Raw genomic sequence first — 21,267 nt, 5'->3', positions numbered from 1 at the left:
GCACAGCAGTGATCCTGAAAAAGAGGAGGTGTGAATGCAATCCGGCACCCTCCTAAGCATACGTATAGCGAACCACGCTTTCCTAAAACTGCCAATTTATAAATACGCAACAGTACATGCACATATAAATACATATACATATATATATATATATATATATATATATACACATATCAATATATACATACATATACATATACATATATACACATATGCCAAAATAAGTACAGACCCTTCTTGAAAAGGGCTTACCTTATTGAAACAGATGGCGTAAAACTGCTCTTCCAATTTGTATCTCGTCCGCATGCTGCCGTTCGAGGCAGTAATGGCGGGTTAAACGTGTGAGGCACTGACCATGCCGCCGCCTGGCAAATGTCTGTCAGCGGGATTCCTGCCCACAACGCCGTCGACGACGAAGTTGCCCTCGTGGAATGAGCTCTCGGACACCCTTGTAGCGGTTTTCCCGCTTTGGAATGACAGAAGGCAATCGTCGACGAGACCCATCGGGCCAGTCCCTGTGCTTTGAGATTGCTTTTCCTCTCGCCGACGGACCATATGCAATGAAGAGTTGTTGCGTAGATCTAAGTTGCTGAGTCCGATGAAGGTAAAATTTTAGAGCTCTCTTCACGTCCAAGGCATGGAGGACTTTTTCCGCAGCCGATGAGGGGGTCGCGAAAAAGGTAGGCAGGACAATGGATGAGTGTTTATGATGAGCCATAGGAACTTTTGGAATGAAACGAGGATTAGTTGACAGAACCACTTTGTCCTTAAAGAAGCTTAGGTACGGCGGGTCTTCGACCAATGCTTGCAATACCGAGATCCGCCTAGCTGATGTTATAGCTATTAGAAAAGCCAATTTCCAGGACAAGAACTTCATCGACGATGTGGCCATTGGTTCAAAGGGTGCTTTCATTAACCCTGCTAGCACCACATTAAGACTCCACACGTTGGTGGAAAACGTTTAACCGGCGGGAACGTTCGGAACAGACCCCTCATGAAGTGTTTCACCAGCCTGTCACTAAATAAGGGAGACAACTGCCTCCTCCTCGTGAACCTAGAGATGGCCGCCAGGTGTACCTTTATTGATGAAAAAGATAATCCGCTCTTCGCCAGGTGTAGCAGATACGGTAGAAGCTGCTCCAGAGTTACCCTTAGAGGTTGCACTCCCGTCTGTCCTTGACACCACGCACAGAACCTTCTCCACTTACACGCGTACGAGTTGTTGGTGGGAAGGGGCTCGTGCTGCTTGTAGGATTCTCCGAAAATCCGACGAAATGCTCAAGGCACCAAATTCCGAAAAGTCAGGAGCCAAGCTGTGAGATTGAGACTGTCTGGATTGTGATGCCACACTGTTCCTTCGTCCCGGGACAGGAGATTGGGAACCTTCGGGAACGTTATTGGTTGATCCACTGACAGGTGAAGCAGGTCGGAAAACCACAGCTGCCTCGGCCGACACGGTGCCACTAGGATGACCCAGCACCTGTACCTGCGTATCCACTGCAGAGTTCTCCTTATCAGAGGGAACGGAGGGAAGGTGTAGAGGAACTTGTCCCTCCAGGGGAAGGAGAACGCTTCCCCCAGAGAACCTTCCTGTGACCACCTGCTGGCATATATTTCGCACTTCTTGTTCCTCTTCGTAGCAAAGAGATCCAGCGGAGGCCGTCCCCATTTCTCGAAGACCTTCGACAACTGAACGCTGTCCATCTCCCATTCCTGTATTTGGTCCATTTTTCTGCTGAGTGAGTCCGCTTGCTCGTTCCTTACTACGGAAGAGGATGAGCTACGATGGATATATCGTGTTTCAGTGCCCAATGCCACACCTTCTGAGCCTCGGTGGAAAGGGTTCTGGATCGCGTGCCCCCTTGCTTCCTCAAGTAAAACATCGCCGTCGTGTTGTCTGTCAATATTCTCACTATGGACCCTCTGATGTGCGGCAGGAAAGACTTCAAGGCCCAGCGCACTGCTCTCAGTTCCAGAACGTTGATGTGCAGGAGAGACTCCCTCCGAGACCAACGACCTTGCGTTTGTAGAGTGCCCATGTGTGCTCCCCAGCCTGTCAGGGATGCGTCCGTCACTATGGTTAGCCGAAACTCCGGCTCCTGTAGGGATACCCCTTTGGATAGCTTTTGAAAGCTCGGCCACCACTGAAGGGCTAGTAGGAGCTCGTTGTCGTCGACGGTCAGTTTGTCCGACCAGAGCCCTTGGGCCTGCGTCCACTGGTCCGCCAGAAACTCTTGAACCGGCCTCATGAACAGGTGGCAGTTGCCCACCAGAGGAATGCAGGATGCCATAGCGCCCAGAATCGACACATATTTTCTCACTGATAGTCTGGTATTGATTTTCAGCTGACCTGCCAATCGATTGAGTTTGGTGATTCTGTCCAGGGATGGCTTCACTAACCCTGACTGGGTCTCGAATTGCACGCCCAGGAACACCAAGCTTCTCGACGGCGTTAACGAGGATTTCTCAAAGTTTACTGCAAACCCCAGCCGTTGTAAGAGGTGCATAGTGGCCTGCAAACTTGAGTGAGTCGACATAGGGGAGGACCCCCTCACCAACCAGTCATCGAGATACGGGTACAAATAATGGCCTTGCCTTCTCAGCCAGGCCGCCACCGGGGCCAAACATTTCGTGAACGTTCTGGGAGAGGATTTCAGCCCAAAAGGAAGTACTGTGAACTGGTAGTGAGTCCGTCCTACCACAAACCTTAGGGACTTTCTGTATCGCCGACACATTGGTATGTGGAAGTACGCGTCCTGCAGGTCCAGAGACGCCAGAAAGTCCCCTTCCTGAACTGACCGAATCACTTCCTGGAGCGTGAGCATCTTGAATTTTAGGCTTTTCAACTTCTTTTTTAGATCGCGCAAGTCTAGAATGGGACACCACTTTCCGTTTGGTTTTTTCACCACAAAGTATCGGGAATAAACCCCTTGACCCCTCTGCGACGATGGAACCAATTCTATAGCACCTTTTTGCAGCATAAGTGGTACTTCCTGCTGCAACACGCTCAGATGGGGTTGAGCTACAAACGCCGGTGGAATGTGCGGAGGGTTGCTTTTGAATTGCAGGGAATGTCCGTATCATACAGTGTCCAACACCCATTGATCTGTTGTTATTTGCTCCCATTCGTCGATGTAGCACGATACCCTGCCTCCCAGAACGTTCCGATGCCCATCATTGCTGGTCCTTGGTTTGCTTATCCCTCGTCGATGACTAGTAACCTGCTCTCTTCCTGGGGGCCTGGTAGTCTCGGCGTCGTTTTGCAACAGCATAACCTAGACAAAACAGTAGACTACTCGAGGTGCTCCCACTACTTTGGAGACGGTTGAAATCTGAAGGGAGCCGCGGGGGCGGTGCATTTATACCGCTACGTCCTAGTGGGGCATGCGTGGGCGGCCCCAAAAATGACGTAGATAGGACACAAAAGTGTCAGAAGTTTTCCTATGGGAAACGGCTTTATAAGTGTACCGAGGGTTCCCAGTCTGTCGACGGGAAATATTCCAAGCATGTGAATCCATGAAAGATCCAATGCTGGAGAAGAAGAACCGGCACCCTACTGTGCTGTGTAGAATAGGAGGTGGCAGGCATACAAGAGGGAAGTTGTTTTGTGTGATGCCAAGTGACTGTTTGGTGATTTAAGGTTTGAGTGGACTCGAATATTTGAAGAGGCTAAAGTAAAAGGCCCAAAGACTAAATGCTGGAACCCGAGCACTGAAATATTGAGTTTCATTTTTGAGAATTTACCCAGATGATGAAGCCAGACACCTGGAGCGGGGTAAAGGGGGGATTCACTGTGCCAGATCTACCCTCATTAAGAGAGCATACAAACTTGCCAAGACCCAGAAACCACACAGCTCCATGAATTCCCTGTAGTGTGAGAAGGGAGGGGTGTGTGGCTAGTTTGTGTTCACAATTTAAATATGATTGGACGGCCACCTTGAACAAAATACTTGCACAAATGTTCCCAATGGGTCTCTGTGCATCATTTATGCAGTGGTGCTTTGTGACACATGAGTAGTAGATTCCATGTGCCATTGCCCAGTAAAGGATTACCTTCTTTGAGTAGGCACCCATCCTCTTAGACTTTTTACATGGGTTGAATTAGGTTTCTGATATTGATTGTAAAACAGCTGCAAGATGCCCCCTCCCTTTTGAAGGTAGATAACACCCTAAATAATATTTTGTAAAAAAGAATCTTGTGCACGGAATAGCAGATAACCCCTATTCAATCGCAGTAGAGACAGAATGCATACTTGGAGAAACAAAAGAAAGGCATGCAAGCTCAAAATATATAAAATGAAGTCCTGATTCCCAAACATACTATAAAGAAAATATAAAAAAAGGGACTAAACAAACAGACCTTATTCTTAGGCTTTTCAAATCCTCACGCGTGACGTAATGAAGAAATTCTTTTAACCGGTACTCTTCTTCCAAAATCTTCAAAAGAAGGGAAAACATTAATTACTGTAGCATGTCAAAGTTTAGGTGTACATGGAAATACTCTCATGAATACAATGAGAGATAAGTTGGAGAAAAGGTGACAGTTGAATTTAGTAATCAGAAACCTGGTCTGAAAGGAGAGGACACTGTCAGGCTTCGAATAGTGATCTGCGCTTCCCACATTAACATTTGGGTCTTTTTCGGTAAGATGGAAGATGTCATGATGGTGTGCCATGACTGTTATGAAAGCCAAGATATAGGTCACCTTTTAAAGTTCCACACTTGGATTTTAGAAGAATGGGTGATCTATAATTTAGCACCAGGGAACAGTACATGTTGCTATAGGTTGATGCTGAAATGTAGTATCCAAAACATTTCCAAACCAATCAATCACAAATGTATCAGGGACTTAACGGCCCAAAATGCAGTAGCTATAGTACACAGGTTTAATGTCCTCCTCCAACAGATCACAGCTTAGCCATCCTAAAAATGCTTCATACACAGGCATCTGAGGTAAATGAGTACACTACCACTAGGCCCTTACAATTCACTCTTATTCAGGTCGGTTCTTAGCCTCTATCCTTGGTCTGGGTCTCATTGACCGCAAGGATTGACTCCACCATCTGTATTGCTTCCTTTGTGCTACATTTCTGTTTGAATTGACCACCCTAATGTGCAATAAATGCATATGCACATGGTATACCACAGGATTAAAACACAAATAAGTTCATAAGCAGTGCACAGTGCCCTAATACCACTTCTAAGCGCAATTACAAGGGTAGGTTCTAATATTTCTCAGGCTGTCATGAACCTTTCTACCGATGCCTTGTCTGTTCAACAGCTATCTGCCCCTCAATGTTCAATGCTCATAACTTGGTTGTAAAGAATTAGAAATGGAAGTGGGCTGGACACAAGTAAAAATAACATATAAACAATGATTGTACTCTTGGTCATTAAGGATCTCTTACATTACAAATGCCCATATACTTTCAACAATATTATTATGACTACAGGAAACAAGTCATCTACTTAAAATAATAGTTGTGGGAGAAGAAACCTTTAGGTCCAGATACTCAATCTACTATTTGTGTCCGGTGACCTCTGTTTATTAAATGGAATGCCTATATAGTTGATACGATCACACACTTGACACCCTATATTCCTCCTCGCATGCCTAACTCCTTCCCTCTTTAGGCTTGAAATATCAACTTTTCACTGACTATACCCAGCTACTCTTCTCAATCCACTCGAATCAACCAAAGCATAAGCAACTGCCAACCTGCCACCTGCCACTGAATGGTTATACTCTTCCTACCTTCAAAGACCTAAGTGATAATTCTCCCTGCCTCCAATGCAAGCCACACTCTCCCTTATATCCCTGTACGCCTCATCCCCCTCAACCATGGCTCACAAACCTAGTGTTCTCTCTGACAATGACCTGAAACTCTACAGCAGCCACTGCAGCCAGACTCAACCTCCTAAACTTAAGAAAAACCTGCCCACGCCACCGAACTAGAACCATATCTTTAATCTTGTGCTCACCAAACTAGAATACTGCCTGAGCCTAGTTTGTGGTCTACCCTTCCACTCGTTTGCTCCCCTCAACTAAGTCCTCATCTTTGGGACACGCACCCTTTGCAACTTACACAGATCCTCCCCCCACCTCTACTGTCACCCCACTAAATGGCTAGCCTAGCAAAATCGCTCTCTCTTTAAATTGCAGTTACTGATCAATGAATCCATCTATGGTATTGCCTCCAATACCTTAATGAATGCATGTTTGTGCTCCCCTCTCCCCTCCCTTATTTTTTTCCTTCGACAACCTCTGCGCCTCTGTGACTCCTCCCACTTTCAGCTACTTGCCCCAGTCCACTGGAATGCTCTACCCCTCCCATCAAAGCCATACTTTAAGTAGAACTCTTCGAAACAAGGCTCAAACTCCATCTTTTAACAATGAAGGAGCACACACAGTCCCTCCAATCTCCTATTGAAACCAAATGCCCAGCCCACTTTCCCTGCAGTCTGCCCTCAGACTACTTATTCCCAAAGTTACAAATGTTTTTATGTCTTCCAGACCCTGTTTCGTATGTTTCTTTTCTTACCCCTTCAACACTCAGAATACGTCATTCAATACAACAATATTATGCAGAGGAACCTTAGTTTAGGACTGCCTATTCGGGAAGTAATTTCTGTACGGAATAGCATAGGTCCTTAAATAAATAACATTTTAGACTTCTTCAGTAGTATGTACCATACTGTATAGGCGTGAGAATGTTATAGGTTTATAACCGTTCATCAGGGGCACAACACTATTGTTAATTAGTACCCGGAAAGGGGTGTGTGGCAGCCTCCCAGCCAATGAGGAGACTAAGATCTGGGTCTTTACCACAACGGCAAAGACCCCGCTTTGAGCCTCCTCAGAGCAGGAGGCTGCCATTTTCCCTCACTGGGATAAAGTTAAGTGTTCCCCCCTCGAGCCCTGCATCCCCGTCCCCTTACCCTACCCCCTTTTCCACATATTTAAGCTCCCCACCTTCTTCCCAATTACTTTAGATATGTTTCCGCACCAACGCTGGGTACAGTAGTGTTCTTGGCACATCTCTGGCTCCCGAATGGCCGCAATGGATATGGAGAAGGCACTGCCTGTAGTTCCCTTCTCCCAGATTCATGGCGGCCATCTTTTTTTTAACAGTTATTTTCTCGAGTTGATAAACTATTAAGCCGTTTCTCAACTCGTGAAAAATTCACTATAAGTACTCCGGTGCAATGTGCTGGGGTACTAATAGCAATACAGCCCTTGGAGGAGGAGGGCGGGCACCCTTTGTTCAGGCTTCTAACAGCTGCCCTGGGGCATTACCTGATTGGTAATGCCCCCTCATCGGGTTATATTGTTTAAATAGAAGTACATTTTTTGTTATTTTGCTGAGTGAATAAGTAATGGATTCAGATTTTGAAGGCAGTGTGCATCCACAATCATTAGGTCAAGCACTTCTTGAACAATTGTTTGTAAACACTTCATTTTATCGCACAAGGGAGTTGAGATAAGATGTGTTTACAAACAAGTGTTCAAGAAGTGCTTGACAGAGACAACGCCTCTCTGTATAGCCACAGAGAGGTGTTTCGTGAATGTGAAAATGACGTGTATTTGAAAAATACTACCTTTCGTATGAGCTTTTAATCGGACACTTATGCAGAGGTTTAAACGTCGGAGAGATGTCTCAAGGCATCACAGAGACAGCTCTCCAACGTCTATGTTTAGATCTATGTTGGAGTCGATAACATGACAGGTGGCCAAACTATACTTGGCTGCTTCAGGAAAGCTTCATAACCTAACACTTTAGAAACCTGGTGCCTTTGAGATGCCATTGGTGTTGCCGCCTCAGTCTTAATATAGTTCTATTGCAACTCTTCTGAATGAAGCTATTTCTATCTGTATTAGCAGTGAGAACTAAGTTTGTGTTGCCAAATTAGTACTATTGTAATAATCATCACTGATGAATGTATCATTTTCTTGTTCACCTATAAAATGAGTGGCATCAGTGAAAAAGTGTAAGCAAATATCCTCTACTACTTATCAACAGAACATTAGCCTACCATGTCTTCAGGGGAAAGCTAGAGGTGCCGTTTTGGAATGTTTTGTTTTCACTTTATGGGAAAGGTTGATCATCGGCGCGGGCTATTTTGAAAATATGTGTTTGAGTTCTCACGAGTGATTGAGTCTTTCCTTGTGGTTAAATACATCTACAAGATTGCCGTTTCAACTTGCTTAAAGCTCTGCTTCTATAACAATGCTTCTTCTCTAGACCTGCTTTATATTTTTTGAGATTTGTCTAACAGGCACGGTTGACCTTTTCCCCCATGGCTGCATAAGCGCCTTATAAATGTCCAATAAATATACAACGTGTGTGTTGATGCAAAGTATTGTTGCAATATCGTACATTGTTACCACATGCTTAGACTTCATTTTTTAATTCGACAACATGTTGCATCATGTCCATAGAGTTACTTTTTTCCTCCATGTACTCTCATCTCCCTAAATTGAGCACCAAGTCAATCCGGTCAGGGAAGCATCTGTTGGAACGTAGAACTCAGGACATTGAAATGTGCGGCTTCCTTTTCCATATTCCACCACAGTAATGTACTTGTTACCTTACTTGTAAACACTCTCTTTCCACTAATACTAAATTTCAGTGCATTACCTGTTGAGCCTCTGCTTTACTGGCATCCGGTATAATTGTGCACTAGGCATGAAGTGGGTGCCTGAAACAATAGTACTTAACAATGTCTAAGTTCTTACTCTCTGAGAACAGTTCGCCTGAAAGAGTGAAACTACCTTTTACAATGTTGGTAGGCTTTTGCTTAGAATTATACTTGAAGGGTGCAAGGATGGCCAACATCATCAGAACTCTCTGAAACATCTCACACAAAGGTGACATCTCCCTCCTCATTCATTCTTCCTTCACAAGAAGGCACTTGCGCCACTCCTCCACACAATCATTCAATGCATTTTCCAAAATCTATTGAAGACAGCACAGATCTTTCCTGGGTTTATGAAACCCGGACGACTTGGCCAACTAGCATACCATACCTTATGTACGCGCGTCGGAAAGATGGAGAAACCAGTCTTGCTCCCATCACCCAACAGAATCTCACAGCACAACTTTCTACACGATCACCAGTCCAGATTCCAACACAGATGCAGCACTGAGATAGACACCATCTTTGTCATCGACAAATTCACATTGCATAGATGGACGCTCTCTCTCCAGGGACTACTAAAGTTACTCCTCTACAGCCTCGCCATGCACTGGAGGGTTCAAGTGGGTCAGATCTCAATACCACTAGAAAACTAGGGTATAAGAGAGTTTCATGCTAAGCGTGTCATAGGACTTATTCTGCACCGAGTGATCATGCAGAAGTATTTACAATTTACCTTATCATAGCAACATTTTACGAATAGCAGCTGCAGTGTGAGATACAGACCGGGAGGATACAAAGACCAACAAGTTATTACATGGCATGTATTACAAGTTGACTATTTTGCTTTAACTACATTGAACAAGGCCAGGTGCAAACAAAAAGCACGGGTTTCTTCATTTTCTGTGTGCAGATTTTAAAACCGAACATATAGTATCGGCTTGCATGGATTCTTGACCCAGTGCCCTCTCAGAGATACTAGGCTTTTTTTAGGGCAATGCGTTTCACACTGATGTCATCTATTGCGAGTGCTTTCTTATTGTGAAACAACAACAATGATCAGCCATGAAGGAACCATGGCCCCAGCTAAAATGAATACACCAACTTAATGTGTATAGCACTGCCTTTCAGCACTGTGGCTTTATGCATAACAGATGTTCCAATTATCCAAATCAACTATTTGTTTTATAGACCTCAAGAAGCAAAAAGACTAAGTCAGCCTCTGTGGAACTCACACCTGTGATTTGCAAGTTATATAGAGATTTTTAGAGCAGGTGCACTATCCCAATAACCTAAAATGGCAACTTTGGGGAATTGGACACTCTAGAACAATCAGTCGCAACGTGCTGCTCTCCTGACCCTAAAATGTTGCTCACCAGTTGCTCTGGGCCATGGTGTGAAGGCCAAGAAGAATGAACTGCACGGATAACACCGTAATAGCAGTGTACCCTGAGCAAGGATTTACCTGAAAGGCTAGCCAATTATCTCGCTCTCACGGAGGCATTAGCTCTGGAGGGATTCGAGTGGGCACAGTAGTGGCCACGGCCGGGTGGGTGCAGGGACCAATGGAGGTGGCTGCTGAGAGGCATCTATTAGGACCTCGGATGAGATGGCCCCAGTGACTGAAGAGAACCTGAAGCCCAGAATCTAGACTGGCCCAGTCATCCATGTGGGTATTTTCGGTACAGCTGCTGTAATCAGAAGTGAAAATGACACCGCACTAAGCAAAAGAATGGTAAGAAAATAAGGGACTTGAAAGTCCAAATGTCAACAAAGTCCTAATAAGCTCCTTTTGTACTTGTAAGATTCAAGTGTGTTGCCATAATGCACATTTTCTTTCCAAAATGCTTTACCTCTCTCCCTACTATCGTCCCCGATCAAACCTTCAGGGTCCTTCAAAACGCGGTCTGAGAGTTTATTTGGCAGGGTAGGACCCAGAGGACCGCAAAGGCAGTCCTGACTTTACCTAGGGAGGAGGGAGGGTCCAGGCTGCCAGACTTCCAACTTTACTATCGTGCCGCCCAGTTGCGCGTCCTCCTGGAGCACATGAAAGAGGGGTTGGGCACATACTGGTCATACCTGGAGAACATGGACGCCCACCCACTAAAAGTTCGAGACCTCCTATGGGCCCCACGCAAGTTCATTCCGAATAGATTGAAGTCCCACCCTACACTGGGTGTTCTCTGGGCGATCTGGCGTGAGGGCTCCCATACGGCATACTTAACGTCATGGCCGTCCCTGATGTCCTCATTATGGGGACACTGCCTCAAACTGGGAAGTAGGGGATTCCGTTACGCACAGTCCTGGTCCGACTCGGGGATGGAATGGGCGGGGCAGATGTTTAAGGAAGGGGAATTTTTATCATATGAGGAATTGAGGGAAGCTCTCGGGCAGGGGTCACTCTCCATATTTGAATATCTCCGTTTGAAGGGTATCCTTTGCGACCAAGCATGGGACCAAAACTTGAGGAGACAACTGACCCCCTTTGAGAAGCTAGTAGACACAGCGTCCTCCAGGATGGGGGCGGTATCAGGGATGTATAAAATTCTGAACACTGTCAACTTGGGGGAGAGGAGGCGTTTCTGTTCTTTTTGGAACGACTTGGCAGGGGAAGAGATTTCGGAGGACGCATGGTCCAGGATATTTAAAATAGCTTTCCATGGGAACTTATTTACTGCGGACATGGAACACAACTTCAAGATCCTTCAGGGATGGTACAGAGACCCCGCAAAGTTGTCGAAAATGTTCCCAGGAGTGTCCCCCGCATGCCCAAGGGGATGTGATCAGGTTGGATCGAGGGCACACATGTGGTGGCACTGCCCAAAAGTACAGGCATATTGGGAGAAGGTAAGGGGCTGGATCGCTGAAGTCTCTGAGGAAATACTCCCCCAGAATCCTCTGACTATGTTGTTGGGCCTCCCCCCAGGGGACACGGACATACTGAGGTACCCCAGAATGTGGGAAACAATGTAACGGGGGTGGGAAGGGTTGCCCTGGCCCAGAAGTGGAAGAGCTCAGAGGCCCCCTCGAAGGAGGACTGGTTACAGAAAGTTAAAAACAGGTTTTTGATGGACAAATTAACGGCAATGGTGAACAATGACTCTGCCTCATTTCAAGCGAATTGGTACGGGGTGCAACAGTCATGGGGATGGGATGTCCACAAATCCTCTGGGTAGAAACAGAGATGGACTGGGTGCCCGCGTCCCAGGAAACGGCAGCCGAAATATAGCCATACAGGAAGTCAACGCTCACGCTCATTCCCAAGCTCCGGTTTTACAGAGCTTGCAACGCGACACCCCAACAAGGGGGATCGCTGGGGTCTAAGTTGTTGGGGGGGAGGGGACATATTGGGGAGGTGGGGGTGGGGGCCGTTGGGCCAGTCATTTGTACATCATTTGAATATGCTAAGGGCCCTATTGTTTGTTAAAGAAAATGCCAATAAAACCAAAGTATAATAAAATGTTCAACACTAATTGCATTATTTTTGTGAAGAAATATTCAACTTCTGATTCTTTGTCCAGAAAGGAAGTGCATTAATGGGCAAAATAATTGAACCAAATGCCCATGTTTGAGTTCTGATGAATATTCCCACCTTTTGTGCCTTTCTACAGCTCATACCAGCCACCTGGTCGAATAAATAGGATGCATGCTCACATTTTCCTCTCCAGAAATGTGCATATGCCAATTTCTTTACGTGTGAGTTATTTATTGCGAGTTATTTGTGGGCCCCACGCATTATATTTCTCACAAATATCACACACTTCTTGTTTTGCTGGAAAAATTCTCATTGTTCAGGCCTCGGCTACTTGGCATGTGGCTAATGGGCAATTAAGGTGAGTTCCAAATTGGGCATTATCAATTAGCGTAGCTACTGAATTAAATTCACTGAAGTTACTGAAAATCATTTCCAAGTGACCATTTTTTAATAAACCGTTTCTCGGTAAAATACTTCTCACTTCTAAATGCTGTAATAACAGATATTATTAAGCAATGTAATGTACTCAATATATCAACCTCGAAAGAGGATGGCTCCATCAGCCCAGCTACACGTTTGAACTTGTGATGTGCAGGCTGACTCCATGTCAAGGGTGAGCATGGAACACATGAGGTTTACACCTGTGAACATATAATGTGCGAAAGATAACCCTGGTGAAAAGTGGTCTACAAATGTTCCAACTTGTGACAAATGATACTGGGCCTACTAGCATGCTGAAAAATGCACAAAGTACAACTATATTTCCCTGGGGGAAAGAGTACCCAAATCTATCAGGCAAATGTTCTTTTTATTGCTAACTACTTGTCCACAAAGGAACACGCCAGGGTGCTTAGAGAAGCACCATGTGCAGCTACATTACATCAAAATACTCAGGGGGATAAACTCCGGCTCTCTCCCTCCCAAAAGTTTGTTGGGAAGGATCTTTAAACTCTTCTAGAAAGATAAGGCCTGTCTCCATGCCAATGTAGCTCTGCTTTTGCATATTTTTGTTAGAGGTACTGCGCTTATGTTAATGGATGACCTTTGCTGTGGTGCCAACATTGATTTTGCCAAGCCAGTTTCAATTTTATTTGACCAACACCGCTGCCACCTTGTAGAAAAACCGTACTGCCAATGATTGTATGTTTAATGATCCGATACTGGATTGCGGGTGTAAATCCAGATGTTCTAGAGCCAAAAACATCACTAGGTCTGCCATGATCAAGCCGCTCGGAGTGCCCATGGAATCAAGTGAAATTGTAATGTTAGAAACTGCTTTTCCTTCTTGCATGGCGGCTTGTAGGTTCTTTGAAAAGGGAAGAATGCTGAGATACAAGTGCTTAGAAAGGTTGGAGATCCATAAGATGTTTTGGGCTGAATTGCCGCTCCTGTGCACAGAAATTCCAGACATCCTATGACCACCAGAGTTTTTACTAAAATGTGCAAAAATAAAATCCTCTGCCGCTTGTTGCATTTTACATCATTTCACCTTCTCTGCTATGATTTTGTAAATGATAATGGGGGTGATGAGGATGTAGAGCAACATTCTTGTGATTTTTTGTATTGTATTTACTGCGGGTGTTTCCCCCCCGAAACACTTGCAAAGTAATTCAGTCAAAGAGGCAATACAGCTTCAGGTGCTGTATGGAGAAGGTGGGAGGAGGTAGTGAGTAATTGAACGGTTGATGGTGGCGTGTATTTGGTAAAGAAACTGGGGCTAGGACAAACACGTGACCGTAGTCTGATGATGTTAAATATGCATGTAGGTGATTATGCACATTGTAGTTAGTTGCAGTGTACGCCTTTCTTGGGTAAGGGAGCAGAGCTTTAGTGAAGATTGGAAGGAATGTAGCATTTTTAACAAAGGAGTTGGAGGACTCCACTCCCTCCTTCACCCCATCCCACCCGGAGGAAGAAGTGGTGCACGGTGGTTAGGGAACAGAGAGATTATGGAGTGTACTAGACCCGACGGTGCAGGGAGGAAGGAAGGGAGAACATTGCTAGCTAGGTACGGGGTGCAAACTAGAAGGGATTTGAAAACAAGCAGAAGGAGTTTAAAGGGGATTTTCAGTGGAAACAAAACCGGCATGGGACCATTGTTTAGAGGTGGGAGGAGTGTAGGGTAGCTTGTAGAGGGTACATGTTGCATTGCTGAGTACTTTTGTCAAGCAGGGACAGATGGCATAGAGGGTGAGGCCAAGGAGAAGGCTCGCACAGTAGTTGAGGCAAACTTGATTTGTAAACAAGACAATGCAGCTCAGAACGGCTTAGATATCCAGTCCCGCACTTAGATCTGGAATCCGGCATGAAACAATTAAATCATTTTCTTTTCCTTGTAAAGGTTAGACTTCAAGGTTGTGTGCCTAAGGAGCGGATAAGTCGGGCAGAAAAAAGATTGGCGAAGGAAGGGCATGTGGGCATGAGAGGCACGAAGGTAGATTATTTTTGTTCTTGGAGACGTTAAACATAAAACAAAAAAGTGCCAAAAAGTGCCACCCAGTAACAAATCACAATGCGAGAACGAGATATGTGAGAAGATAGCTCAGGGAGTAAAAGCAGAGTAGAAAATGTGTGCGTTGACAACAAGAAGCGGCAGGAGAACCCGAAGGATATCGGTTGAGTGAGGAAAGTGATGCTAGAGGGTGAACAGTTCTATGCCAAAGATGAGCCAGGGGGATGCAAACAGGTTCGGGCAGAGGAGGCTTTGTTCCATGTGATGAAGAAGGACAAATGAGAGAGGTAGGAGGCCACCCATTCAAGAACAGTGTGCTGGCTTCTGACGTCATTGAGCATCCTAAGAAGAGAGGAGCGGCCCACCCTTTCAACGGCAGCCGAGAAGAACTCTAGTAAAATTTGAATAGAAGATCATTTAAAATGTGCATAGAGGGCCAAATACTCTGAGAAAGCAAGACAATGCCGTTGACTGTCCAAGGTCCTATATCACAGCAAAGAAAATGTGTCGAGGACTAATTGAAACCAACAATAATTTCAATCACATACACATCTATTTGCTAAACCGAACTGATTAAGTTTTGCCCTTTTTGGTGTTTTACTAATAAATTAATTCATCCTATTACTAACCTAAGGGTGCACACAAAACTGGAAACTAGACCATATTTTTAATTCAACAATCTCTTATTTGTCAAACACTTTAAAATGTGCATAATTTCACAATGGGTGCAGTTTGTAGTTGGTTTGTAATGTCTTGGACAGTCAGGGGCATTGCAATTCCAGTAAAGTTAAGAACACAATAAGGTGTTTGTGGGTAGGGAAAATAAATTGGGTGAGAAACCAGTTTAGGGCTACCAAAAACAGAGCTGTGTAATAAACTAACATTTTGCCAAACGATATCCATGTTTGGGGCGGGATGTCGGCACCAATCATAGTTGGGCAATGGGGTTTTTGAGGAGATTGCTCAATGACTTATTGTGCGACTTGCTTTCAGTTTCAAAGAGTTATGGCAAAGGAGTTAAAATATTGAACTATTAAGTCATTCTGTATGATTCTATTTGGGAGAATAATGTGTAAAGATTTAGCAATGCGTCTAGAACAAAGTGAAATTGAAGGGCGATTAGCAGACAATTCTTGGGTGTTGTGAATGTTGTAGCAAACTTAAAGAACACCAATGTAAAGGTGGATTATGAGTACGAATCAATCACCTTCAGTCCATGAGTAGCCTTTGGCGCTACGCAGTGGCTTGAGGAACTGGCAGGTTGGGAGGAGCATAAGATCACCACTTTGGAGTCCCTTGCTTTGCTGTGGGTGCTATTGGAGTTTTGGGTCTGCTAAACTCAAAGTAGTGTGGGCCACCCTGAACCAGAGCATCTTACTCCCTTGCGTCATGGCACATTGGAGAGATGTGTGCATTGACGCAAGGGAGTTAGATGCTCCGGTTTAAGGGTGGGGCACGATCGCAAGTTAGGGGTTAACAGGTGAATGGTGATCATGGAGCACAGCTACTGCATACAACTCAGAAGATTCCTATTTGTGTATCATCACTCAGCCGGGTAAGATCATTTGGGTTATTAAGACAAACATAGCAAACATGTTGGAAAATGAGTCATCAAAAGTTAACGTTTTTATAGTTAGTAAGGGGGGCGGCTTGAACTGCCCCCATTCGCTACAATCAACCGTTCATTTTAAGTAATGCAAGGAGGTTGACGGGGAAGGTTTAGAAAAGTTAACAGGGGTTGGATTGGTGGAAACGTAGATACAACAAGCAGAGATAGACTTTCTACAAACTGAGGTTTGCGAGGGGAATGGGTGGCGATCTTGTGTGCACAAAAGTTAAGAATTTCAATATTGGATGCATGAAAAGACGCAATATGCCACTGTATTTTATAGTTGTCTTTGGGGGGCAAACAAACTGGTGTATTGGGGAAGTTACATGCCACTGCTGTATATAGCAGTGGCATGTAACTACCTTGTAGCAGTAGTTGGGCATCATGGTCTGTGACAGGATACTACATTACGTAGTTGCTTGGGGAGTGAGGGGTTTATGGCCTCGTGGTATGGTGGAAGGGCACCATTAGTTTATGAAGTGTATCAACATGGTGGTATCTGAGCTTCAGCGGGTGTATTGGGAAGAATGGTGTGGTGTCATCAGATACCCATGTCATGTGACGGGACACAGGAAGGGGAGGAGCGGGTGGCGGGAAGGGAAGTTAGTTATCTGGTTGATGCTGAAGAATAAAGGTGTGTGAACCTATCTCTCTACCTCCCGCCTCGTGTGTTCACCTATGCCTGCTTGAGCCCGGGGAGAACTCCAGTAGGTCCGCCTGAGATTGCACATTGGCAGCAAGGCGCTGAAGAACCTGAACATTCGTGTCACCCCGCGCTCGTGGCTAGGATTGAAGAAGCCACTCGAGCAGCAGCGCCACCGGCAAGGCGGAGGAAAGTTCCTGCTGAAGGTGAGAAGCGGGTTTCCACAGCACAGCGGCTCCCTGCGGGTGAGCAGCGCAGCCCCCCCTTCTTTCTCACAGCTCCCTGCAGGAGGGCGGTGCCAACCCCTCCAACGCAACATCAGCACCGGTTGGTCGAGCAAGTCTCCCACCGACGGCGACACCCTCACTAGGGTCAGAGCAGCAGGCTCCCCGCCAGCACAACAGCAGAAGCAATCGAGTGCGCCTCCCGCGCACTGTCAATAGAGTGGGCCGCAGCCCACCAAGAATCGAGAGATGACAGGCCGGAGCCTGCCGAAGGGCACACCACGAGCCGGAGCCCGGCGAAGAGCGCACTGCGAGCCAGAGCCCGCGAAATTTCAAATCCGAAGGGCTGGAGCGCGACAAAAGTGAACTCTGCATGCCGGGGCCCACAAAAGACGACAGGTCGGAATCAGCCACCATCACAGAGGCTACGGCGACCACATGCCCCAAGTTCTCAGGCCCGGCAAAGAACAAGGGAGCACGGCTGTGCCACGGGGAGAGACCCCAACACACGTGCTAATAGCACATCAGGCGCTATCAACAAGCAGAGATCTCCAATACACAAGAACACGTGGTCCCACACCCACAAACAAGGTTCATCCGGTGGGGACAGGCATAAAGAGACCACCTGACAGGAACAAAACCTGACAAATCACCCAGTGTAAAGACCGGTGGGGGGTCTCTGTACTTCCGCTCTCTATATGGTAGAGGAGAGGCACAGAGGACCCCAGCCAAGATTCTCTATTGTGGTAGCAATGGACGAGCAATCAAGGCCTAGCTTCTCAGGAGGTGATGCGGGCTGGTTCTTAAGTACAGGGTAGTCCCCGAACCCCCACAAAGGAATGTCCACACACTGGATTACTGAAAACACAGTCTTTATATAATTAATATTCAAAAGTATGCACACGATCACAATAACGCACTTTGTACTTGGAAGTCAATAATGATAAATATATACACGTCTAGAGTGGTACCACTAATGTTATCAAATCTCATTAAAGTGCATCAACTGTACGGTTAAAATGTAACACAGATCAATAACGAGTAAACCAGCAATAGAGATAGGAAGGAACGCAAGATGGTTGAAACAATAGGCAGAATACTGACCCCTACCCCTAGGCACAGTTGTGTGTGGAGATCCCCCCCACCTGGGCAACCTGTAGATAAAGATATATAGCACAAGCCCAGTCCAAATGTTCAATAGTCTTACTTCTTCCTGTTAAGGTTTTACCCCCCCAATGCACCTGGTGGAGTAGAGTTCTCCGATGATGCACCGACCGATCCTTCTTGAGTGCCTCCCTTTGAGGCGGGAGCCACGGATCGTCGAGAGGTGTCGCGGAACTTGGTGTTCGGTGTCGGGGAATCGACGGCCCTTCTTGAGTGCCCTCCCTTTAAGGCAGGAGCCACGGGTCGTCGAACGTCCGACGGTTAACAGGGTGAACTATGGCCGTGAAGTGGCAGCTTCGCGCTCCTAGCGGTGCTCGTCGACGACAGAGCGTTGGCGTCCTGCAAGGAGGAGGCGTGGGGGGCACCTCGGTGACAATAGTTCTGGACCGCAAAGAGATGATGAAGAACTGTGGCCCAGCAAGGGCGTCGAGTCGTCGGCGTCTCTGCGGTCTGTAGGTGGCGGGAAACCCACCGGTGGATGCTCCTCGGCGCATCGACGGCCGGCCTTCTCCAGCGGGAGACAAGCAGGTGGCGATGCAGACGAGAGCGTCCGATGATCAATGAAAGTTCTTAGGCAAACAGGAGCACGGCGGCTCCGGTCGGCGACGGCGGTCGTCGACAGTGGCGGACAATAGTCCAGGTGCTTCTCCTTGGAGTTCCGCAGCAGTCCCCGTATCGGGTCGGCAGCCTGTCGAAGGTCTGTCTACCAGGGAGCGTTGGCAAAGATCAGCTGTGCACGATGGTCCCTTGTAGCTCGGGAAGAGGGCGCCTTACCAGGTCCTCTCTGGGTCAGTCCTTGGAGGCACAGCAGCTTTCTGATTGTGAAGGAGAGCAACAGCAATTCTTCTCGTCCAGCAGGGCTTCAAGGTCAAGCGTTAGTTAATCCAGTTACTCGTCCTAGTGGACTTCAGCTTCTGAACACGATTCCTAGCAGTGAGAGGTCCCCGGATATACTGTTGATCTCCCATTCATTCCGCTGGGTCACACTCAAGTATCCAATCACGACTACGGGCATTCATGCAGGCAGGCAGCCAATCAGGCACACGAGGTATTCAGGCCATTCACTTCTCTCCAGACACTCACAACAAGTTATGTGTATTGGGACAAGTACCGAGCCATTCCACACTCCAAGCTACATTCATACCGGTTTCGGGCAGGGTTGTCTTCAGTCATTGTGTCAACCACCAGATACTAGACACCCACAACACAGAATGCATATTCGTCACACACTCTATTCACCCAGGTCCCACCCACAGGAGGTACCCACAACATACATCACCGGGAGGGCTCCAGCTAGTCTGACTGGGCCTTCATAACACCACCATATATGGCACTTCCATCCAACAGCCAGTCAGGGGGAAGGGACAGAGTCAGGGCTTCCCAGGACTTTGGGAAAACAAGGTAATGGGTAATAGAAAGCAAGAGGCCACCAGGGCCATCTTGTTTTCCATCAAGAATCAACTGATCCCAATGGCAGGGCCGGGGTATCCCAAAATGGAGGATACTCCGCGCACCTGTCAAATTCAGCATGGAGCTGCCACCAGCCCATACCCTGCTCTGTGGGCCACCCACAGGTGCCCAAAAACATACACTAGGGGCACAGGGTTGTACCCCCACCCATGGGTGCCATAAGGGTATCCCACGGGTCCGTTCACCAAACCAAAAGAACGAGAGCTGCACCGCCAGGAGTCGCACAATAACTCCTGCGCGGAAAACACGACAGAACACACAATGAAAAGCAGTAAAGGACAAGGATACGGAGGCCCTGTCCCTCCGATGCATTTCCAGCATCACACCCAGTACGTCAAAATGTCACTGGATGAATCACTTACTGTCCCACTGACACCAGCCCAAGCACTCCCTGCCAGAATTCATGATAGCCTCATGACCCAGCTACCCACCAGTTTCGACCTCACTGTCTCCGGCACACTAGGCCCACGTTGGAAGAGGTGGCTGAAAGACTTTGAAGTGTGTTTAAAGGCCGTTGACCTCATCGATGAGGACAAGAAGCACAGCCTACTGACATTTTCAATTGGCTCCAACGTCAGACATTGTTGACGAACTCCCCATGAGAGCAACGGACACATACACAAGCTTATAATCAACACTCATGGACTATATTATGTCACACACAAACATAGATCACGAGAGACACATCTTTCATAACACCAAACAGAACAAGGGTGAGACTATGGATGCATTTGTAATGTGTTTAAGGCTAAAAATGAAGCATTGTGACTTTAACAATTACTCCAATGAAGAAGCACTACGCGCACAGATCATTTTAAGGTGTGAAAGCGCAGACTTCAGAAAGCGACTCCTACAAAAACCACGCAACCTGGAAGAAATCCTGCGCCTAGCACATTCATACGTTTCACTGACTGCACAGGTAGAAGGATTGGAGGACATCAAGATCACGCACGGGAAGCATGACAGCATCAACAAACTGGAAGGGGCCTCCAAAGGGAAAGCTGAGCCATTCTGCTACCAGTGTGGCCATGAGTACCCACATGAAGGACAATGCCCTGCAATGGGTCAACAGTGTGCAGCCTGTGGAGGAAACAACCACTACAAAGCGGAATGCAATATATCGCGCAGTAAAATGTGTGGCGAAGGAGGGAGCGGACAACCGTCTCAAGGCAAGTAACAAAGGCCACAGAGTCCAGCACGAGCGTCCAGACAAGTTCAGGTAGCCCCTCAACGCTGGCACAAAGAGGAGGGCCCGGAAAAGAGACGAGAAATGACTTCAGGAGACTGGAGAGAGAGCCGACCACCCACCTCACGACCAAGAAGAAGGCCCTGAAGATATGTCAGGTACCTGGTCGAACAATCTCAGTCCAACAATGTGTTCAGCGCATTCTCGGAAGAAACATCACAAAGACATGAAAGGCCACGGGAAGAGCCACGGAGGAAAGGCTACCTATATGCTGTAGGCAACCCAACTGTGAAAGAACACAGTCTGACCCTAATAATACAAAATCAACAAGACAGCGGCTGAGTTCTTAGTGGACACGAGGGCCACTGAGAATGTAATAAGTGAAGAGGTCGATCACAGCATACCGC

General features: G+C 46.7%; 1 protein-coding gene across 2 annotated transcripts in view; it reads right to left on the bottom strand.

Annotated features, from left to right (window-relative positions):
- The window catches only part of MAP3K5 (mitogen-activated protein kinase kinase kinase 5), a 1,851,596-nt gene that overhangs the window by 8,889 nt on the left and 1,821,440 nt on the right, over nt 1-21,267 (bottom strand). For both annotated transcript variants that reach the window (XM_069607656.1, XM_069607657.1), the window contains exon 29: nt 4,361-4,437. In XM_069607656.1, coding sequence (XP_069463757.1) covers nt 4,361-4,437 — 77 coding nt within the window. The remainder of the gene's footprint in view (nt 1-4,360; nt 4,438-21,267) is intronic.

The sequence above is a fragment of the Ambystoma mexicanum genome, chromosome 4q, assembly GCF_040938575.1.
Source record: "Ambystoma mexicanum isolate Mex_15411 chromosome 4q, UKY_AmexF1_1, whole genome shotgun sequence".
NCBI classification, from domain to species: domain Eukaryota; kingdom Metazoa; phylum Chordata; class Amphibia; order Caudata; family Ambystomatidae; genus Ambystoma; species Ambystoma mexicanum.
Note: the sequence above shows the minus strand (reverse complement) of the source record. Positions and strands in the feature narration are given on the sequence as shown.